Here is a 23,312-nt window from a genome sequence, read left to right as displayed (position 1 = left end):
GCGGGCACTGGGAGCCCGGGGCTGGGCAGGGCCGTACCGGAGCTGCCGCCGGAGCCCGGGGCTGGGCTGTGCCGGAGCTCCCGCCGGGAGCCGGGGCTGTACCGTAGCGGCCGCCGGTAGCCCGGCTCTGCCCGGCCGTGCCGCAGCGCGAAGGCTCCCCGGGGCCGGGCTGTGCCGTAGCGGAGCTGTCCCCGGTAGCCCTGCCCGGCCGTGCCGCAGCGCGCAGGCTCCCCGGGGCCGGGCTGTACCATACCGGAGCCGCCGCCGGTAGCCCGGGTCCAGCCGTKCCGCAGCGCGCASGCTCCCCGGGGCCGGGCTGTRSCRTASCGGAGCYGYCGCCGGTAGCCCGGGTCCAGCCGTTCCGCAGCGCGCACGCTCCCCGGGGCGGTTCCTTGGCCCTGCCGGAAGCRCTCTCCCGGCCATGCCCCGCRTCCCCGGGCTCCTGCGGGTGCGATTGGCGGCGGGGAGCGGCGGGGCCATGCCCGGGAAGGTGCGGGCAGGGCCGGGAGAGGGGAAGCGGGCAGGGCCGGGTGTTGCCCTCACTGACCGCGCCTGTTGCTCTGTTTCAGGGAAAAGCAGCCGCCAAGGGCCCCGGCGAGCCGGGCGCCGCCGCGGGACCGGTGGTGGCGGCGGGCGATGGCTCCGTGAGGGTGGCGGTGCGWGCCAAGCCCGGTGCCCGCTGCAGCGCTGTCACAGGTGGGTGTGTGGGGCCGGGGCACATCGCTGCACCCTGCGGAACAGGTGGGAATCCACAAAATCCACCGGGAAACCGCAGCAAGTTCGGCTTTGGGCACTAGCTCGTTCGCGTTTCCCGTGGGCAGCACTGGGTGGCGCGGTGAGCACAGAGGAAATGCTGATCCTAAACCCTTCACTTTGCCATGTGCTTTAGTGTAGACTGTCTCAAGAGTCTGTGCGGCTTTATTAGAGCCAGAGAAGTTCGATCTGATAAAATGCGTTCCCCCTCTACAGCCCTGGGCTGGGGCTGCACGCGTTGTGGAGCTGGGAGGTTCCTGACACTGTAACTGTGAGCCCACTGCTCCTTTTCGGGGATAGCCCCATTGGTGTCCTGGGACTGTGCCAAGCGGGACAGCCCCTGCAGCAGTGGGCACTGGGCAGGACAAGGGGACAGCACCTGCAGCGGGTGGGCACTGGAGAGGACAAGTGGGACAGCACCTGCAGTAGGTGGGCACTGGGCCGGACAAGCGGGACAGCACCTGCAACGGGTGGGCACTGCACAGGACAAGGGGACAGCACCTGCAGCAGTGGGCACTGCACAGGACAAGGGGACAGCACCTGCAGCAGTGGGCACTGGGCATGACAAGGGGACAGCACCTGCAGCAGTGGGCACTGGGCAGGACAAGGGGACAGCACCTGCAGCAGTGGGCACTGGGCAGGACAAGGGGACAGCACCTGCAGCAGTGGGCACTGGGCAGGAGCTCAGAACGGTGCCCCGGGGTGAGAAGGTTGGTGTCTCACTGCTGTGCTCTGCTGCAGCACCAAGGCTTCACTGCTGTAGTGTCAGGAGTTTGTATTTGATTGTACTGGGAGTCCAGGGAGATTATGAAATGGGAAAATGTCATCMCCTGCTCTTCTATACCTTTATTAGGTTTTAAGTTAAAATGCTTTTGAAAGCATAAGCATTCATTTTTAGGAAATAATGACGAGATATTTTGAATGTTTTGAGCATAAAAGTCTCAAACTGTTTGTTGCAGATGTGACRGCTGAGGCAGTAGGTGTAGCTATTGCTGCACCTCCATCGGAAGGGGAGGCCAATGCAGAGCTGTGTCGTTACCTCTCTAAGGTGCTACAAGTGAAGAAGAGTGATGTTATTCTAGACAAGGTACTTCCTCTTTCTTTCAGTTTTGCCCCACTGAAGTTCAAGGTTTTGAAACTTACACACTGAGTACAGGATCTGCTACAGGTTCAGTCTGAAAGATACTTAAAATTAAGTTTAGTTGAGTTAATGGGCTGACTCATTGAGAACAAACTTAGTGTAGGAAGAACTATGGCTGATCTTGAGATCTTTTAATCAGARTGTTGTGATAATGTTTTGCAAATTTCTGTAGTTTGTTTTTTCTGTGTTTGTCAAAGATTTTCTTGTTTTCATGTCAAATGCATTCACAAAATTCGTATTTTACAGAGAATGTGCATTTTATTCGTAACTTCTCACTTTAAAAGAATTAACTTGTGCATTTGAGTCAAAAAGTTCTGTCATTTAACTGTCATAAATAAGCAAGAGCATATGTAAGCAAATGGGTTGTAGCTGGGCCTCAAGAGTTTCTCTTTATTAAAATTTACATGTCTTGACTTTGACAGGTGAGCGGAAACTCTTTGTTTTATTCATTGCACTGAATAAATAATTTGTTTTATTAATTCATTGTACTTGAAGTCAGTCTTCCCAGACATTTTCATTTATAGTTTATGAGCAAAAAGCACAATGAAAAATGGTGCTTTTTTTTTTTTATCTGTTGGTTTAATGGAGTAGTTGAAGAACTCTTTTAAAGAGCAGTAGTAAATGGTATGTTGACCAAGGAATGGCACTGTGTTGTCARAAAATAGAGATGAAAATATTTGAGTCCTGTTTTTCCTGAAACATGGGCAAAGTGCTTGATTTGTTTATCAATGTTTTATAAATAGCACTGTTTTCTTGCCTGAAAGGGTGACTCTCTGAAAGWTGGGGTTTTGTGTGTTTGTCTAAACCAGGGAGGTAAATCACGTGACAAAGTGGTGAAGATTTTGGTATCAACRACACCAGATGAGATTTTAGAAAAACTGAAAAAAGAAGCTTCCAGTTGACCTGAAACCAGAGCAGGAAATGGGACAATGGATCATGGTACATGGACTGATATTCTCTTTTACCTGAGGTAGTGCTGTTGAGAATGTGGGTGATGACTGTGGAAGGACACTKCTTTCCCCCTTCCCCCCTGTTAATAGAGCTGCTGTGTAGTTGAAGTTCTTCTGTAGGTTTGCTTAGAAAAAWTTGTCTTTACTGAGGCTCTGTGTCTCCTTCTGCTGCTACAGACTTCTGCTCTGGAGAATTTCCTCTGGGTAAGATTTATCCTCTTCCCTGGTCCTTAAATAAATGATTTAGAAAACTTTTTTCTTAGTGAAGCACACTAAGCATTTCGTAGTGTAACATTGGTTAACAAAGTGAATGGCTTGGAGTGACAGCCTTCCCTGTGAAAAGTGGTACAAAAGGACGAGTCTGGATGGCAGAGACATAAAGGAGACTGCTGTCTGATATCCTACAGCAGTTACTGTGAGCAGCTTTACACTGTGGGTGCTTACAGACGTCTAAAATAAATGTATTTGAAGCCAATGTGCTGTTGTTGATCACACAGGCAAGCAAAAATTAGAATCACGTGGACAACTGAAAGAAAACCAGAAGTTTTCAGTATGAAAAACCAGTGCAGAATCCGGTAATTGCACACCTGGGGTTACTTTGTARTAGTTTGTAAATAGTTTCCTTAAAAGTAGAGATATAATCATATATGTCTTTGCAAATTGTATGTCACCTGTAATGACTGTTTTTAATAAAAGGGGCAAAAATATTATCAAATTTTGTGTTTATATTTTTAACAAAGGAAAAGGATTTTTCCTAGAGGTGTCTTAATAGAATACTGCTCTTAAACAGCCTTTTTTTTACAATCTTTCCTTGGTCTAAAAATTAGTGTTATTCCAAACCCTAAGAACAGAGCAGAATCATTTGTAGAACAGAAGAAGTCTGAAACAAAACAGGCAACTATATTTCAGTTTCAGGTTTGATTAGAAGAAGGCTGAACTCTACTTATCATGCTTCAGAGATCAGAGGTCACTTTGTTCTCTTATGAACACAGTGAAATATCTTCCATTCTGTTGAAAAAATTGTTATAGCAAATATCTCTAAATATCTCTTACTCCAGCAGGGTGTGTTTTTAATAGAACAGAACTTTGTGATATGGTAAGCAGCTTCTTGCAAGAATTTCAAAACACTTTACAAATCCACGCTTAAAATAAATTCTTATTCTTGGACCAATTTAAAAACATGGTGGTGCCAGTTCTGCATAACTTTTACATGTTGGAACCTGCTTTATCCATGTGCATTAAGCTGCATGATTACTGAACTATTGAAATCAAACACTGTTCTCTTTCCCTAATGCATGGGCTGACCAATTTCAGTAAAATCTGTCTAATGGTGACATAATATCTTACTGCAGACCTAGGCAGTCAGTGCTATTYGTAAGTATAATTATTTAAACATTAGCAAAATAGAAGTTATCTGAATAAATTTTATGCCAGTCTTATGGCGTAGAAGGGTCCTAGTCTTTCATCCACTCAGTTGCATTTATTTTCCAAAATCCAACTTTGAAAGTAGGTTTCATTATAGTAGTGTAATATGCTAATTAGGGGTATTTATATACCCTCTGAAACTGGCCTCTTTGCTCTTTTTCTTTTAACCCACTCCATTTATCATCTGCAGAGCATTCCTATCTCTCCTTTTAGTCCCAAGTGTTTCTAAATCTTCATTTCTTCAGGTATCATCAGTCTRAATAATCCTGGATAATTGACAACTTTGTCAATAACTGGCAGCAGCAATTTAGCAGAAAGCACAGTTTAATATCTTCCTGCTTCCAGCTTCCAGGAAGACAGATACACCTGATCTTCCTGCACAGTATTCACATCTCATTCTTATTTCGCCTCTCATGATGTTTATTTGCATGTGTAAAACTCAAGCCAGCTGATTTTTAATTTTTTTTTTTTCTGCATTACTTCTATCTACTGTCTTCCCCTCTTAATGTTTTTAGTCTTTATCTTGGGAGRATGATTCATTGCCAAATTGACTGGTTTGAAAATGGGCTCCCCTGTCTCCTTTGGGGATCACAGAGCTTTATCCTCCTGTAAAACCTGTCCTGCTTGGTACTCCCTAGGAAGGGGCTGCACTCGAGGCAAAATGCTCCTAATCCAGATGAAGCACAACAAACAGTCAAAAAGCTGCTGAAGAAATGAAATGCTTGCCTGAAAGGAGGAGTCTGGTACTACTCTGAGATACTGGGAATTTGTTTCTTCCCGGTCCCTTATTTATTGGCTTCTCAAGTAATTGTTACTGAGCTGTGATAAATTTTCTTTCATCTGTAAATGCTGAATTTGTTTGTTCTTGCAAGAGCTGGGGAAGTTAGAGTGATGAAGTCTCCACCATGCCATTTACCTCAGCCTGAGGGCAAGATTTTGGAATATTGTTTAGATAACAATCTGAGTTTCCAAATTTGAAGTATGGCAGGTGAAAAGGGAAATATATTGAGTATCAGCTGAGCATTTGGTCACTATAGAAACGTACTGTAAAGAGAGCAGTTAGCCATGGACCCAAGGAAGAAAAACAGCAGAGGGTCAAAGCCTCATTTTGTGCTGCCCAGATAAAGCAAGCTGTCTGCCTTAAGAAAATGACTGGGGTTACAAACTGTAATTCTGGGCTGATTGTCACTAGGGTGCTGTTTTTCTAGTACCTCGTAGGTGTGCAGTGCACATGGGAATGCTGCAGCAACGCTGTGCCTTTGGCCAGCTTTTGTTGCTATAGTGCTTTGCAAACCAGGATGCACTGAGGCAGAGTTTTTAACAAATTTCAAAGCTCTCAGCATGTGTTGGGCATACTTTGTGCCCAGCTGTCTGACAGGGTATTGCCAAGTAATAGAAATTCATTGACATTGAATTTTATAAAACAAGCTATTTGTGTGGAACCTTTTTTTTTTATTCACCAGTTCTGCTTTCCATGGCTTGTCTTAAAATCTACCAAGTTTTTTTTGCTTCCTTTCTGATGTTTAGAAGGTCTGTGGGGTTACATTTGATGGARGTATCACCTCTCATGCACCTTCCTGCCACCTCTGGGCCCTTTTGCTGCCTCTCACCCTCAGTTCTGCTGCTTTTGTTCCAGGTGTGCCCTCCAGCAGGACCAGGCTCTCTGGGGTTGTTTCTGCTCTGTGTTTGGCACATCAGGCTTTGGGGTTCTTTCTGCTCTGTGTTTGGCACATCAGCATTGTTGCTGGCTCTTATCTCCTTGGATGCCACTGCATTTCTTTTTCTGTTTTTTGGGCCTGACAGCTCTTTGAGATGCATTCTTTATGGAGAGAKGGAAAAGACCTTGTGCTACAATCTTTGTAATCAGAGGGCAGRGCTGTCCCTTCCAGTGAGGCCCTGTGGCAGCTCTTTGTAGCCTCCTGGCATTTGCCCTTTGATGAAACATCTCCCTTTGTCTCCAGTCAATGTGATGGCAATCAACAGCACATACTTGAGGTCWTGTTCCTGCTAGAGCAAAGATTGCTGGGAGCTGCTCAGATACACTTCTGAACAGACAATTTTCTTYAGTTTCTTAACTGCCTTTTTACAATGGAAGTGCAAACTGTTGCTAATAAACCTGATAGGTTTAYGGGTTTTGCGGAGATTTTTCCTTTTTGTTCGAAGAACCTGATTAAGCGCGTCACTGACTGAATATAAATGCTAATGCATAGAAGGAACCAGCCAGGCAAATTGCACTTGGCTAATTTTACTTAATGAGAATGTCTGATTCTGTTCAGTCACTTCCTCGCTGAGTTCAGGTTCAGCTGCTAAAGTAGACCCAGGAGCTTTTTGTCAAATATTTTTAAAAGATGATCAGCTTATAATGACGTTCTCAAAGTGTATGACTTCTGTTTGCTGTGATTGCTGTCACATATTAGCTAGAATATTTTTTTTCTTTATTTAATATCATGCCAGGCAGTATTTCTGGCAGAAGATAAATGTGAAAATAGAACACCTGAAAACATTAATTTGACAATAGCTGTTGTTAAATGGTGGCTGCAAGGCAAGGCCTGTCTTTCAGGAGTCAGGTACCTTTGTGTGTAAAAGCAGAGAAGGTGTAAGATCTAATTAAACACTATTTTCAGCAGTCTGAAAAGTATAGAAATCCTAAATACAGAAAAACAAGCAAAGTAAGCATGTCAGAGGACATGTTGATGTACATTTTATGTATAGCAACAGAAGACAGAAAGAATGTGTAACAGCAGGGCCTGCCATTTTGCCAGCTTCATGGGGCTGCCCTTGCAAATCTGAATTTGAAATTCTTTTTTTTTTCACTGATCTTGCTGTAAGGTAGGAACACCTACACAGGAAATGTATAGAAAACCTTTGGTTTCTCAGCTGCATATAATTCCTGCTCACTTCAGTGAGCCTACTTGATCTTTTTGCCTGAGGAGGAATTTAGTGAAGTACTCCAGGTTTTACATAAGTGAACTTCCAGACATAAATAAGCAATTCCTGTTAGCTCATTTTCAGGTTTTAGCTACTCTCAGATTGGGTTTTAGGCTTTGCCCTGTGATTATCCAATGTTACCTTGATCAGACTCTCTGAAGAAACAGGCCTTGTTTGGTTCCTGGGTTTGCATAATAGGTTCTCTTCTCGAATCATAAAATGAAGAAAATAAAACATGAGGGGGAGGAACGGAATAATTTTGTTAATCAGAGGTTAATTAATTGGGCTAGGAGCAAATTTTCATGGTTTATGGGCTTTGCAGGCTTGTCCTGCATGTCCTTCTAAACTCWGCTGGGAAGGAAGATACACAGAATAGAGGGTGTGATAGACTCTAGGTGTTTTATAGCACCTCCTCTGCTGTTCAGCACTCAAGTCAGAATGGGGAAAAAATCTGTCACRTTTTCAAAGACTGTAAATCTCATCATTTGCAATATGAGTTTCACAGTTATTTCTTACTGGCAATCTGTGAATTTAGGTGGGAAAGAGATATTACCTATGGCCCTCTTAGTGTGACTCCTGAGTCCTGCCAATCTGAAATTTTCAGACAGGAAAGATTCATCTTCTAAAATGATAGGTTCATGGGAGGGCCACTGATGTGCAATATAAAAAGAGCATCTGTTGATGTGGTTGTTGTTGACAGTTGTGTGGGCTAAAATACAAACTCAGGTGAAAAAGTTGGTGAGCTGCTCCTAAGTTGTTCATCTRTTCTGCCTTCCCATCTTATTTAAGTGCATTGATTCTACAAAGGCAGCTACATCTTGCTGATATTTTTCTGTGTTGGTGGCAGAGCTATTACCCCTGACAGCAAGGAAGGAATAACTCCTGGTAATTGCTGGGAGAGGCTGGCACATCTCCCTGACCCCAGTGCAGCTCCCAGCTCTTGTGTTACCTGCAGAGCTTTGTCCAGAGAGCTGAGATGTCCCACAGGTTCTGGTGCTGAGTGGGCACCCTGAGCTCAGCTCAGCCCTTGGCACTGGGGAGCTGCTGCCACAAATGCTCAGTCARGGTGGTGGATATGGTGAGCTGGCTCTGCAGGGAAAGAGAGCACTGGGTTCTATTACAAAATATTTCAAAATATGAGTCGTGCTCTTCTGTGGCAGAAAAGTGTTAAGACTCTAATTAAAGGTAAATATGAACTTAGAGAAATCCATACCCATYATTGGCACCCCTTTCATCTCTGAATCTCAGACCTGGCCCCTCTGCTGCATGGATTGTCACTGTCAGAAAAAGGGCAAATACCAAAAGAGGATGAGACTTCACAGTTTAAGTGAAATCACTTGGGAATGGTTAAATCAGGTTTTCTGATTAACTGACTCACTTGATAAGTGTTTGATTCACTCTCTCACAAACACTCTTTTCCTTTGCTCTGCTGTCTGTGAGCAGAGGAGACACCCGTCTGTCTGTCTTCCAGATTAAACTCTTTCTCCACAAAGGAGCCTTTGGTCTACTCTACACACTTGTTGGGTTTTAGAGGATAAATACAGCCCACAGTTTTAGAGGATAAACAAATCTGTGACTTCTTAGTTGCAACAAAAAAGTGTGACTGGAGGCAGGTTTGGCAGCAGAGAATAAGCTCTCCAGACTGTCATGAACGCTGGCTTGGCAGCAGAGGAGATAACTATATTTAAGGATTTCAGAGAAGAATTTCTCCTAAACAATAATGTTTGAGCCAATTGCTGCCTATCCTGTATGTCTTATTATATGTSCATTTACATGAAGGATAGAATCTTTTCAAAGGAAAGATGTTGCACTTCTAAAGAAAATAAGAGCATTTACTAGGTATAGCAACCTCCCTCTGTGTTTTACCCTTTTTCTTCAGTTTTTTTCTGTWTGCAATAATCTACAAATTCTCATTCTAGATTAGATGGGGGTTCTTGGAGATGCACATTCCTCTGTTCCTTTGGCAAAGCTCAAMATCTCTTGTTGCCCCTGTAATACAAATAATAATATGAGCATAATCAAGGTTGTATTTGTTTTGTGATTATTCTGAACACTGGAGACTAACAGTAATTATAATACCATTAAATAGTAATGGAAAAAGATTTAAGAGTGGACCATGAGACTCCTGGAAGGAGATGAATATCTTGCTCAGTTTTCTTCAGTGCTACAGGYATTGCATTGCCTCTCTTATGAAAAAAAGAGGCACCTAAAATGATTTCCGAAATGCTAGGAGCCAAGAGTGCCATGTAAAAGACAGGTTTATGTGGGAAAAACGAAACAGAAATGAATTCAGTTTCAATAATTAGTTTCCTGTATTTTTAACMGTGCAGTAGTTGTCAGAGATACTGCATTTAGAGCCCAGAGAGAGGAAGATAAGTGTGAAGAAAGCAATTCTTCCATGTATGTCTGTACSTGTCACCATGCAATGTGATTGTTTTATAGATCTGTGCAGTCAGTGTTCTCTTGGAGTGTGTGGATGTGGAAGCAGAAGGGGAGATGGCTCTATGACCCAGACCKTTGCTCCATGAGATAATATCCAGTCCCCACATCGTGATTTGTGCACGGTGGGATTTGTCTCCAGGTCTCCTTTCATGATGTGTTCACAGTGTAAAGCTCCTGTCACTCCTGTGCTGGGAACTTTGTGTAATCCAAGGGATAAGAGCAGTTCCATCTGGAAAGCAGGAATTGAACTGCTGGGGTAACTTTGGTGGCAGAGTTCCTCAGGGCACAGGTGTCTGTAGGTTCTGTGTTTTGTGTTGGGATAGAGCAGCTCCAAGGAGCCTTGAGCAGCTCTGGGGCCATTGCCTGCCCTTGCTTTGGGATGGATCTGTTCTGGGAAAAACAAATGTCTGTAGTGTAGTTCAGTGTGTGCTTTGTGTGTACATCGGGCCCTGAGTGCCCACAGTGTCTCTGGGCTGTGGCAGTGCTGACAGAGATGATATCCATGACCTGTTAATGATCCTCTGACACACAGTGCTTCCAGTCCAAACTGGAGCACAGCGTCCAAGGGGAGGACAGGCTGGGCATGAGAAATACCCCTCCCACTGTCAGTCAGGTTTGCTTCATCACAAATGTGAAAAATGGGACTTCATTTTCCTTGAGCTTTTCTATTACCTGTTAATACCTTTCACAGAGGAAAAATATGGTTTTTGTCAAAATCATTATTATTTAAAGCCATATAAATTTGAAACCTCTTAGAAAGTTACAAATGAAAATTAAAATACCTATTTTAATTGTTTCTTAAGTATATGACCTTTGGTTTATGTTCCCCTCCCCGAGTGCAGATGTTACAGCCACGAGATCCTTCATGCATTCCAACATTTGTTTAGGTTAGCAGCATGCTGCAGAGGACTSACAGCTCCTATATATTTATATCAGTTATGCTCATAGAAAAAAATATGGTTCGTGTAGYAGCTTAATCCATAGGAATTCAAATAAATTCTGCTCTTTGGACCTTTTCTTGTTTTCAGGTCTGTAGTKTTCTCCACCCCATCTGTGTTAACCCAGACAAATCCTAGTGAGGTGAAAGTGGTTTTTATTACCTACAGTAATTGTCTTTTGTTTAATAAGCTCCTCTCAGCTTTTGAAACTGAGGAACTCTAGTGTAGTTTACTGAGATGGTCATATTAAACTCCTCTTGTTTCTGGCAAGCAATGGTAGGGGTGCTCCATGGAGATTTCAGTAGGTGCTGTAAGGATCCTGAACTCAGCTGCTGTCTCTGAATAGGCTGCTTTTATCCCAAGTGTTGCAGACACAAATACAGTGAGGTCAGTGCCACGAACTGTTCCACAATGAAGCTGTCCCAAAATAACCAGTCCATGGCTGATGATAAACAATRGAGTGCAGGAAGAGCTCTCAGGCTTGAGCTGTTGTTGAGAGAAGGAATTGGCAATGAGCTCCAGGGCTTCAAAGAGGAAATCCCTGAAGTTTCTATGCTAGTAGCAGAAAATGTGATGGATCTGAGAAGGTTTTCTGAGCCRTGTCTTGGCTGGTATGGTTAGGGGCAGTTTCCACTTTTACAAACCCCATACAAAGTATGGGAGTGTGGTGGAAGGAGACAGAGCTGTTCATCAGCCCGTGTTCCTGTTGCATTATGTGCAGCAAMAGTGGCCTTCAGCCAGGGAGCACTGAGTGTGTGGACAGCTTGGAATCCACAGTCACGACAGGACCTGCTGGGATGTCTGGGATCCTCCCCCAGAGCATTAATGACAAATAGATGCCATATGGAGAAATTCTCTTGCCAACAGTCTGTGATGCCATCTTTGTCTTCCAGTTCTTATCAATCACAAATGACTTTTAAATAGATTTTTATTTTTCTTCAGTTATATGATTTCATCTTCTCAGCTACTAAAGACACTGACCTCTCAGTAGACTCCTCCAGAACAAGACTTTATTTCTGAWAGGAGGGTTCTGTGGCAATGGCTGATTTATCACCTTTTTCCTTCACCTATACATCCCCTCCTCCATTGCAGCTGACTCATCCATTCCTCCCCTCACCACTGCATTTTCTTTTCTTTTGCTGTAGGTACAAAGAGCATTTTCACTTTTAASTTTTTTGAAACTCAGATGTGTAACTATGTCATTGCATTAACATTTTTGCATCTACTTGAGGTTTTTTTAAAAAGCAGACACTGTAATACTTTTAAAGCTGGAATTTTGCTCACCCCTGCTGGGACTGGATGGTGTGCGTGAGAATGTTTATAAAATCAATTAAATATACATGAATAGCACGTTCAATACAGTAACTGTCACAAGTTTTATTGATGTGGAATCTGGTTGGAGTAGATTGCCCCCTCGTTTGTAATTCACCTCTGTATAATTCAGTGTTGGACTGCCCACCCCTCAGCTACAATGAGGCTTTTTTTAATGCTACTTTTATTTTTTAAGGTCTTCTTTGCTATACCCAYAGGATTAGAATCACTTAGTGTTTAGTGCAGGTCTAGCTTTGAGAGGTTCCTAGGYTAAAGAATCCTATATATATAAATATGCTATATAACTGTGGAGTGACATAATGACACTATTTAAAACAAGTCGCTGCTTTCATAGTATCTTTAGGTTTAGTTAAARACAATTTAAATCAACAAACAAATTMATTTTCTCCCCAGAATGTTTCTAGTACATTGTGTTGGGACATACAGATCCCAGCTGAGAGTTATGCACCATTCTATGCTTTATATGGAGTAGCCCTGCCTGGCAGGTTTTGTAGCCAAAGTGCAGAGCACAGAGGAGGAAAACAGGGCAGAGAATCACAGTTTTATGGATGGAAGCTGAGACACARAAGCATTAAATGTAATTTGTAGCTGAGCACGTAACACACGTGTCTGGTTCTATTTTTGAAAACATCCTTTTCACTTTCTTTTTAGTTCTGGAAGAATGACTGGAACTGTGGCAAAATTGTCTTTTTAGATTTTAAATGTGGCTTTAAGAGTTCTTGTCTTCAGAAGAGCTCAGAATATGAGGAACTTACTAGAAAATAAACAGCTAGATCTGAAATAAATGGYCTGGTGCCTGTGTAGTGATAGGAAGGCAAAAGTAAAAACAGTATCAGATTTTAAAAACATTTTTAGGTCAGTAGTAAGAATATGTCTAATGCAGGTGTGGAGAGAAGATTAGGCTTAGCCTTTATTATCTAGCACTAAATCCATTTTGTCTCTAAAAACTGAAATCCCACTGTCAAGGTCTAAAGAGATTGTTCAATTGGATTTACCCAGACKCAGGATATGTGATAAATAGTGATTTGTGTATTGTCCCTTGGATCTGTCCACCTTACTTAAGGATTTGAACTGTGCCAGTGTAATGAGCCAGCTGCTTTARCTGCTTCCAGCTTCTGTGTTCTGCCAGCTTCAGCTGGGATGGGGAGCTCCCTGCAGTCTGTGCAGGAAGGAATTTATTTTGTTTCGTTGTTAAGGGTTTTTTGGGTTAGTTTTTGGTTTTTGTTTCCCTCCCCSCAGGCTGTGGTGGGTCATAGAGGTCCCTTGATGAGCAGCAATGAAATCTCAGCACTTGCTCTCCTTTGCAGGATATCTGAGGAAACAGCCATGGACAATCCTTCAGCTCAGCCATCTCCTGCCCTTCACTGCCAGGGCTGGATCAGCACCTTCACTGCCATCTGCTCTGGGAACATGAAAAACCCCAAATCAGCCCTTCTGAGCCCCAGGGCTGGAGAAACAGCATTTGCTCATGTTGGCAATAAAGGTAAAGCTCCTTTGCATTCTTACAGGAGTTAAGCTGGGTTTAAAGGAGCATATGTGTACCCCAGCTTTGTGCTCCCTCAGCTCATTTCAGACTGTGTGCTTCATGTGTGTGCCTTTAAATGATAATGTGGGCTTATCTGGGAACAATMTGTGTCCCCACAGAGCTCCTGCACTGAGCCCCAGAGGTTTTTATGTGTTTAAATGCTCATACCATTCAAACCACTGAAGCAGTATTCTTAAATGTACTTTAGTTTAGGTCTCAGTGGCCTTCATAAATCAAGATGACACAAAGACTGAAAACCAGGCCTTTGCTGTGGAAAAAATAATTTTCTTGTTACGTAAAAAGTGTATGTAATCATTTGGGGATGGTTGCTTTTGGCAATTATTACTGTAATTTTGTTTTTCTTGAGCACATTTTTATTAGAAAAATGTATCATTTCAAGCATTTCTTCAGAAACAAACTTCAGACATGACTTTGGWCAAAAAACATCCACTTTCTGATCATGCTAAACCTGGCCAAAAGCTGTGTGAAATGTCTTACAATATAACTGGGCTTTTAACTTTTACCTCAGCAGTACTGATTATAATCTTAAGTATTTAATTTATGTGGGTGTATAAATACTGAATTGTCTTTCCTCACACAGATCAAGAACATTGAAAAAGCATGGTGTCTTAATCATTCTTTTAACATGTAACATGTTTCAATGTGAAGATTCTGCTTGAATCCTTGAGGATTGGCTTTACCATGTACAAGATTGAGCGTTATTTTTGTAGTTATATAACAAATAACTAAGTTATTTTTATTACTTTAACTCATTTCTTGAACAGATAAGGTTTTTATTTTACTTTGGGCAATGAGCAGAATCAGTTTTGATCCTTGTTGAGACATCTTTTATTAATGAAGCAAAGTTTGAATTATACAATATACTACAAAAAAACCCAAAATAAAAGGCAGCCCATACTTGGGGAGAAAAGGCCAGCTGCTGAAGTATGATTTGATTAAAAAAAAAAAAAGATATCTCTGTGTTAGCATGAAGATAATATTCATTTGTTTTCACACTGGTCACAAATAACACAGAAATTATGCATCGAGGATGGTGATATGATTTATCCTGTTGTGTGTTTGTCAGACTGAGGGTAAAACATAGGTATTAGCAATTTTCACCACCTCTTGTAATAAATGTGAATTTTACCAGGGCAGGGCATTCAGTCAGGACTGAGCCATACAGAAATAACACKTTGGCATCGCTGTTTCACACAAGCAAATGAGGACTGACAACCACTAAGTGCAGTCCAGGCTTTCTGAAGAAAAATATAGGCCATGGTAAACACAAAAATACATTCCAGCCTGCAGGGCCTAATCAAAAAAGAAGCCTCTTGAGAGGCAAGATCTCTGTGCACCACCACAGCACGGCTGCCACTGACTCTGCTGSCAGTGCTGGAGCCACTGGGCTCAGCTTTGATCTCTGGTTTTACCTCTCTGTGTCTCCAATCAGCTGCATTTTCCCAGGTGCTTTCAGGGAAACCTGATCTGCCCTATAATCTTGCTTAGCTCCTGGGCACTGGAGTATCAGTGCTGTGCATAATTCAGGCAGGGTGAAATGCTCTCTTCTAACATTCAGGACAAGGAGACAGTTTGTAGCGATTTTTCCCGGGTGGCGAATGAAAGACAGGAGATGCAGTTTTGCCCAATTGCTCCCAAGGTGGTCAGTAGCTGCTGTAAGGTGCAGTCCTGTTTTCTCCTCCTTCTTGCTTCGTGTTCCTTGTTTGTCACTTAGAGAAAGTGGTAGACAGCACAGTTGGACCAGACAGAAAATTTCCCCAGAGTTGTGTAATGCAGAGATTKTTGTTTTACCTAAGGAATAGAGGTGGTGGCAGAAAAAACCTTCTCTTTAATTTGATACAAAAGCTTTTCCCTTTCGACATCTCCATATAAGAAGCAAATGTGAACATATTTCTTGGTTAAGCAGAATATTTWTTAGCATCTTAATAGTATGAGTTAAAATACATTCAAATGTATAACTGCTGCAATATATTAAAATATATTTAAACAGTAGATTAAGTATCTTTCTTGTTCCAGGGTTGAATGTTGATAATATTTGTATCACAAATGACATTTGTCTCCCCRGTCTGATTCTCCATTAGAGAGCTTCTTGAGAGTAGTTCAGCTTCTAACTAACCTTTMAAAGCACATCTGCACATTCCTGTTCCAGCTGCACAGACAGGATGAAAAAGAGGTTGAATAGCAGTGAAAACTTAAAAAACTGGATCTCACAAATCCCAGTAAGTTGGTTTTTTTTTTTTTTACTGTGCATGTTCTTTTGCATTCAAGTTTTAGGGCTTAACCATGATTTGAAAGCCTTTAACATTTTTTAAAATGCTGGTTAAGAAATTGTATAAAAGCTATTGATTTTTCTTAGTTATTTGCCACAGCACCTGTAATTTAGCATTATTATTCTTCACAATCAATTAACAATCCATGCAAAATTGCTGTATGTGCTCAGGAATGGATTGAGAACTGCTGCAAAGCCCTATTCAGAACTGCACATTCCCACTCTCGGTAAYGTGGCAGTCATTTTTTAATACATAACACTTATCTTTGCTTTATTCATRGCAATAATGATGTCTGAGCAAATGTCAGATGAAAGAGATCTCTTAAAGTCAAATTCCAGACACTGAATTTTAATATTTACCCTGCAATCTCCAACATAGTTAAASCAAACATTTTCTGTAGTGTTTAAAGTTGCAAATATTAAAGTTACCCAGTTTCAGGTTTATCATCTGTAACACACTGTAATGCAAAACTGTAATTGCAGGCAATATTGGTTTTATTTAGTTTGACAGTAAACTGGACTTTATCATAAATACCAAATCACCTAAATGGAAATTGAGGTAATATATTTTGAATTTTATTTATCTTCCTGTCTGGTGCAAATCATGCATTTATTTAGCAATATATTCCTCTCCCCCCACCTCCCCAAATAAGAATCTTTCCATAATTATTCCACTGAAAAGTTTTGTAGATAATACAGGGTCCACCTAGACCATCCTGATCTGTCTTCTTCTACAGTTCACCCACAATGTTGGAGGTTGGATTTGCCATTTTCTGCAATACTACACCACCTGGCTTTTTTTTTTTTTTTTTTTTTTTTAATGCTTTTCTGCACTGCCAGCGAAGTGGGATTCACCACACTGTCATGAAGACAGGCTGAGAGAGCTGGGGATGTTCAGCCTGGAGAAGAACCTGGGGAGACCTTGGAGCACCTTCCAGGATCTTCAGGGGCTGCAGGAGAGCTGGAGAGGGACTTTAACAAGGACCTGTAGTGACAGGACAAGGGGATGGCTTCAAAGGGAAGAGGRAAGTTTAGGTGCTGTTAGGAAGAAATTCTTTCCTGCAAGGGTGGTGAGACCCTGGCACACGATGYCCMGAGAAGYTGTGGATGCCTCATCCCTGGAAGTGTTCAAGGCCAGGTTGGATGAGGCRTTGAGTAAYCTGTTCTGTGGRAGGTACAGCAGGGGTTTGGGACTAAATGATGTTTGAGGTCCCTTCCAASCTAAACCTTTCTAGGACTCTTTATTCACTTACTGAAAGATAATCAAAATAATAAAATCATTATTGGGCTTGASGAAAGGCAACAGATGAAACAAATCTGTTCCTTCTGCTGGGTTTCATTTCAACCTGAGATGCTACTGCAGATGGTGAGCAAGAAGATTATCCTGGCACAGCCTGACTTCCGTGGCAGAGCTGGCAGTGTCAGGCTCTTTGCAGGAAGAGATGCACTCTCTCCCTTCCTGCAGGCAGGAATCTGGGCTGTTTGGCACCTTGCACAGGATTCTGCTTTAAAAACGAGTTCCACTCAAGGGTACCAACTTGCAGGCTCTCCACAGAGCAGAAGTAAGAACTTTGCATGATCTTCTGTCTCCCTTTGTAAAGGCTCCACTGTGTTAATGAGGGTTCAAAAGAGTGCCTTTCATCCAGTAGAATTCCTTAGAGGAAAAGCAAACCTCTTGTGAAAAGATTTTKAAATTAATTCAAGGCAAATGCTTCAGGGAGTGGGGTATTAAAACCTGTATCAGAGCTAACAGTATTATATGAAAAGCAGAAAACAAATACTTAGCAGGTAGGGGAAGACACGTGAGTATCACAGATTATGTAAAAGCCACATTCAGTGACTGTTTTAGGGTCAGCAGTAAACACCCTTGAGGGCTAAAGAGATCTGATGAGCTGGGGGCCTCTGCTTTTGATTTCTGTACTTTGTCTTTAAATCAAGTTGCTAATTCATGCTCCTTATCACATAATGCCATGACTTTTACAGCAGTCAGCAGGGATGGGGCCCTGTTTCTGTACAGCAGCTGAAGAAAATGTCAAGTACCAACACACRCACTGCTCCCTCGATACAAATTAGCTGATCACATAAATGGGGAAACGGAGAACTCTGACCCTGTTAGMGCAGAATGTGGATAGTGGATTAACACTCCAGACTTCTAATTAATTTCAGTGTGTCTCATCCTTCTGAYTGCAGCTGACTATGCCATTCTTCTCACTTAGGCCCAACAGCTGTCCAGTATTAACACTTATCTGTGAATCCATCTCCTAGTTCAGCTGCTGGCTGACAGACAAWGGTGCAATCCTGAATGTTTCAAAAGCACATTTCACAAAGACTCACAAACATCCTTATATGTGAACTATACTTTTATTGTGTGAATACTCTAAAAAATCCCATAGATCTTAAATTCTAAAAACTCAGTAACACTGCACTGCTTATGCTATTTTCCCATACAGAAAAWAGTACAGACCAGTACCGATCATAGCTTTTTTCTTCTATAACATGCACAAAATATTTCATACAAACTACAGTAGCATCAAAGTTTTACAGCTTTAGTGAAATGGGAATTCCAAAATTTCTTACATACACACCAAATTTATTTGAAGATGACACAGATTAATCTAAATTTGATRTTACTTCTCAGGTAAAATTTGTATATCATTGAACTGCTACAAGAGATACATATTTAGCTACTTATTTTTAATCCAACTTTTAGATCAYGTTTTAAGAGGAGTACTGCAAATGCATTGAAGCCATTGAGTCAAGAGACACCATGCAGATCCCACAAAATATTTCAGTAATAGGATCTCTCTTCTCAGTCTTAAGGCATCTGAAATTCAAAACAAAAGCCAAACTAAGAAATTCTGAAATTCTCTCCACAGAAAGACACTACATTATGTTATTATAACATACTACAGTATGTTATTTTCAAAAAGAACTATCTTAAGGCAATGTGCCCCTCCTACAGGCTGCAAACCACAGCTATCCTCCCCTCACCTGTTTTGGTTCCTAAAATKTAAGAAAGAAATCTCAGTGAWGGAAGAAAATATGGGTAMTTGTACATATTCAGACAAAAGAATGAGATTATAGAAATTTAATCTAAAATCTACAGACTCTAAACAAACTCCATGCAATATGCTTTTATTATTCATAAAAGGAGTTCCCTTGCTTGTTTCCCACTACAGAAAAACAGCAATGGACTGTGATTCTTCGGTTATCTATAAAGCTGYGGAAAAAATAAGGGAATGAAAAGCTAACTGAATTTGTTCCACAGCACGACAGGATTGTCAACCCACAAGGATATCAGTAGGGATGGTAACGAGGCCCCGGGTTGTAGGAGTTGTAGCCATACTGTCCGTAGTGGGAGGAGTAGGACTGTCCTTGTCTGTGCTGCTGGTAGTTGTTACCCCATCCTCYTTCTGGCCTCTGGTTAGATCTGTAGTCACCTTGCCAGTTGTATCTGTCCCCTCTGAAATATCTGCCATCCTGGAACCTGCAATGAAAAGATACTTCAAAGTCTGACACAAATTATCAAACCTAAATAGATGAATGATAACGAACTCATATTTGGCAGTTTTCATGAAGAAATAACTCCAAGTATTTTGCTTTGGCAGGTAACACTGTACTTGCTAGATTGGATGATTGATTTTACTGTCTCTTGTACTGAGTAAAAGAAATACAGGGTTATCTTAAAAAGTACAGCAAACATTTAGCTTCCAGTGAAATGTTTTCTGGACAGCTAGCAATAGATAATCACACTATTAGCTTGTTCCTTTGCACATCTTCCTACCAGTTATCAACCAGCATAAGATAGGCTGCTTAGTTTTGCAGAGATCTCTTCCCCTCTGGAAAAATGTTCCTGGCTGAGCAGTAACAAACCCCAGGGCAATGGATTCASTAGTTCCAGCTCATTCTTTACTAAAAAGCCAATAATGTAGTACTATAAACAATGCAAAAACTTCGCCTATCAATACAGAGAAAATTTAAAACCTCATTACTCTTCAGAGAAGACTACATTTCTCTAAAACATAGTTACCTATGAAGTAACAAGAAAATACTTCTATGAACAGAACAGACTCCTGTATTTCTTCTGAAATAAATGATCATTTAACTGTATTTGTGAAATTGCCACAATTAAAAAGAAAAATCAGTACCGATCTCTGTTTCTCTGGTTGCCACCAGATCTGTTTCTCCATTCTTCAACTATAGGAGGGGGATCTGCAGGGCGTTTTAGGTATTCTTGGAATTCTTCATCATCCGATGTGAATCGATGAGCAAACATCGTTTCATAATTTGGGGGCATTTCAGCCAAGGAAGTCATTCTGAAAACTTTAAACGTGAACAYAACAGAAGTGGCTTTAGCATTGTATGAAGACTCCCACTGTAATAATTACCAAAATCCACACAGTAAAAATGAAGGACAAAGAGAAGCTACACTCAGATTAACACAGCTTTTGGGTTTTGGGCAGACAGCATAGATATCTGAGAAAAAGTACTTCAGAACAGGCATCCCATCTACTCCTTATCCACTTTTGACAGGAAAAACATTACTACAATCAACTTGAAGTTTGCTAAGGCAGAATATCATGCAAAGCCTACAGAAACCAGCAAGACAGGCAAAATAATCAGATTTATTCACAGCAATTTATGTGTTAATAACTTGATTCAGGGGAAGGTCAGCACCTAAAAGGATGCTAAATTACCTCATAATATGCCTGTCTGATGGGATTTGTGTAAGGYCTTAGTTTCCTTATTTTTGTACATATGTATTTGCCATTCAGATGTGTTACCTGGTACCATCCAACAGCAAAATCTGGCCTTAACAGCAAACTCTGAGAAAGGCTTTAAGCCCACTGTTTYAACAAACCCCACGTAATTTAGAGCATTTAAGGTATCTGCTTCTAGACTTCCAGAATAAGTTCTTGTGCTGTCTCCCAAAGATTTGTTGGCAGGACCCAAACAGGATAAACCCTCAATGATCAATCCAAATGTGGGGCTCCTGCCTGCTGCACCCACGAGCAGCCCGTGCCTAAGGTCAGCGGGGTGTTCTGTTTTGTTCTGTGACCCAGCACAGCGCTCCCGCGGCCTCAGTTCCCTTCAGAGCCTCAGGCACTCGGTGTCTGCGCCTGCAGAGCCCCGGGCAGCGTTCCCCGGCGGTGACACAGCGCACACCTCCCCGAGGCAGGTGTGGGAGTCATTCCTGCAGGATGCAGCAATAACTCACCCTTCCTTCTGCCAGGAGCTAACCTCGTTAGTTTTGATTGCGAGCTATCTCCAAGGAACTTCGCTAAGGTCTGTGGCAATCGGGGTGAGGGCGGCGGGGGTAGCGCTGCCCTGGGGATCCGCCSCTGCGGCTTCTGCCCTTCACGGTTTATCCCGTTAATATCCCACTCATCCCGAGGGACCGGGGACACCCTCCCGCACCTGAGGCCAAGCAGGGAGCGATGGAGGGGGCTGGCTCCGCCGGAGAGCCCCGCCCGAGCCCCCTCCCCTCACGACGGGCCGGGCCCAGCTGAGGGGGCAGCGGGGATCGCTGAGGGGGCAGCAGGGATCGCTCCCGCTCCCTCCTCCCTCAAAGCCTCCCTCCCTCCCCCGCAGCCGCCCCTCACGGCTCCTCACCGCCCCTCACCGCGCCTCAGCCGCCGCCGCCGCCGCGATCCCGCCTCTTCCGGGCCGGGCCCCGCCGCTTCCCGCGCCGGGAGGGACGCGGGACGCCGGGGCGGGACACGGGGACACGGGGACACGGGACACCGGGACACAGGGGCGGGACACCGGGACACAGGGGCGGGACACGGGGCACCGGGGCGGGACGGGACGGGGGACAGCGGTCCGGGCGGGGCGAGCAGGGGTGAAACCAGCGATTCCTCCCGGTTGGGGATTGATCCGAAGCGCGTTGGCAGCGATGGTACTGAGGGTTGAGAGGCGCTTTCCTTCGCTGCCACGCGGGTTTGGAGGAGGCGACTCCTCAAACGTTTGGSTTTTAACCGAATGAAAAAGGTTAAGTGAGCGTGGTGCTTGTGGCTGTTCATAATGCCATTTAAGTGTATTTCTGGTATTAAAAAAAAAATCTAGGAATGTGTTGAGTGCTACGTGAAGAAAGTAAGATGACGTGAAGCTTTTTGGCAGGTAAATAACTCGGTGTAAACCGAAATAATTCTGTGTTGRCCCCTGCTCCAGAACACATTTACTCTCCCAGCTGGTGCAGGAGGCAGCGGTCAGTGTTGTCACCCTTCATACAGGTGAAATTATGTGTGAACCTCCAAACTTGAGGCTTGTCACCGTTAATACAGGCGAGGTKAGGGCTGGTGGCATCAACACCTTCCCGCAGCAGAAATGGTGCCGCTGTTGCCGGTCCCCATTTGCCTTGGTCCCACAGCGCCGATGCCTTTGCAATGCTGACTGGTTTCCACAACACTAAAGCCAATGATTTTTAAACGGTTTCTTGTGCTCTGTGTAAGAAATGGGTTTTTTATAGGACTCTTTCAGAAAGCAATGTTTTTTTACAAGCTCTGCTAGAGATTCTGTTGCTCGCAGGCACTAGCAAATTATAGAGACTGATAATCAGGTAAATCACTTGAAACAAAATACCCCAGGAACGGCAATAGTGGTATCCAATTCTCCAAAAATATTAGAACAGAACAAGTGCTCTTTGTTTGATATAAAGAGGAATAATTACAATCTGCTCTCCTGTGTGACCTACAGTAGGAGTGTATTGTCCCTTGTAGAATAGGAAACGATGACCTCAATCCAAATAGCATAATGCAAACACCTTAGCCTGGTTAGCTAGTTCTAAGGCAAACAAATTGTCATTGAGGCTGAAAAATAATATCTTTTTGTGTAAGTTTTCCCCTTATAATCCCTCTCCTTCCGACTGCTTTTTGAGATGGGCAGAAGTAAGCAGGATTTCATTTCTTCTCCAGACATGTTTAATTTTGATCAYTAGATATTGCAGTTTCAGGTGTGTCTACAGAGGATTTAATGTATGAAGTTAATGAGAGGATTCTTAATAAAAGGTACACACTTCTTTATTTTTGAGGCTCTAKTCTGCTGTTTCATGGGTGACATTTTTCATTAAAAGTTCAAACTTAATATTAAACCTTTAATTATAAACTCAAGTCATCCATACAGTTAAACATGTRCATAATTTAAGCATCTATGTAAATTCTGTTGAAGGCATGGGCCCCTGTAATCCTATAAGCAGTATCCTTCACAAATTACAGTTTTGGTATGGTGCTCTCATCAGAATATTTTGCATAGGAAAAGTCTTGCAGGGAATGGCTAAACCAGAGTGGTACACAATTAGATGTATAAACATGTATTTTTGCATGATGCTTGTATTTTGTTTCTTTTTCATTACATGTCTTTATGCCTGCTTTGGGTTATAACATCAAGAAAGATATCATGATCCAGGCAATATCCTAAGATTTCTCATAGATGTTATTCTGAAATTCAAACTGCATATAAAAAAAACCCAAAGTGACAGATGATTTTTAAAGGAATAAAGGCACTCAAAAATGGGTATTGTCACCGAGYAGAACTTTCAACACCCACTAAATGCCTCACATAGCACATACCTACAGACTAGGTGCCTGAG

The 23,312-nt window shown here is 42.6% G+C and overlaps 2 protein-coding genes across 10 annotated transcripts; one reads left to right on the top strand and one right to left on the bottom strand.

Annotated features, from left to right (window-relative positions):
• Window positions 1-352: 352 nt before the first annotated feature.
• On the top strand, window positions 353-19,024 carry CUNH15orf40 (chromosome unknown C15orf40 homolog). Of its 5 annotated transcripts, none has more exons than XR_008966387.1 (7): window positions 354-490; window positions 570-696; window positions 1,713-1,840; window positions 2,704-2,833; window positions 13,217-13,392; window positions 15,605-15,674; window positions 16,462-19,024. XR_008966387.1 is itself a non-coding variant. In XM_057382013.1 (5 exons), exons 1-4 carry the CDS (start codon window positions 422-424, stop codon window positions 2,794-2,796), a joined length of 417 nt encoding a protein of 138 aa, XP_057237996.1. In that variant the 5' UTR covers window positions 353-421; the 3' UTR covers window positions 2,797-2,833; window positions 9,640-10,399. The 5 variants fall into 5 exon arrangements, 3 of the variants coding, with proteins under 3 accessions (XP_057237996.1, XP_057237997.1, XP_057237995.1); XR_008966386.1 differs by having other exon boundaries at window positions 15,472-15,674; XM_057382013.1 differs by lacking the exons at window positions 13,217-13,392; window positions 15,605-15,674; window positions 16,462-19,024 and adding an exon at window positions 9,640-10,399 and having other exon boundaries at window positions 353-490.
• RAMAC (RNA guanine-7 methyltransferase activating subunit) lies at window positions 18,085-21,405 on the bottom strand. 5 transcript variants are annotated; one of them, XM_057382018.1, is made up of 4 exons: window positions 21,348-21,405; window positions 19,873-20,047; window positions 19,015-19,211; window positions 18,085-18,548 (listed from the first exon to the last, which is right to left on the bottom strand). In XM_057382018.1, exons 2-3 carry the CDS (start codon window positions 20,037-20,039, stop codon window positions 19,022-19,024), a joined length of 357 nt encoding a protein of 118 aa, XP_057238001.1. In that variant the 5' UTR covers window positions 20,040-20,047; window positions 21,348-21,405; the 3' UTR covers window positions 18,085-18,548; window positions 19,015-19,021. The 5 variants fall into 5 exon arrangements, with proteins under 5 accessions (XP_057238001.1, XP_057237999.1, XP_057238002.1 ...); XM_057382016.1 differs by lacking the exon at window positions 18,085-18,548 and having other exon boundaries at window positions 18,635-19,211; window positions 21,338-21,392; XM_057382019.1 differs by lacking the exons at window positions 18,085-18,548; window positions 21,348-21,405 and adding an exon at window positions 20,943-21,209 and having other exon boundaries at window positions 18,635-19,211.
• Between the last annotated feature and the right edge of the window lie 1,907 nt (window positions 21,406-23,312).

Source organism: Malurus melanocephalus, unplaced genomic scaffold (assembly GCF_030028575.1).
Source record: "Malurus melanocephalus ecotype Western Australia unplaced genomic scaffold, MMel_1.1 scaffold_547, whole genome shotgun sequence".
In the NCBI taxonomy this organism is placed as follows: domain Eukaryota; kingdom Metazoa; phylum Chordata; class Aves; order Passeriformes; family Maluridae; genus Malurus; species Malurus melanocephalus.
This window is presented reverse-complemented; position numbering and strand designations above follow the sequence as displayed.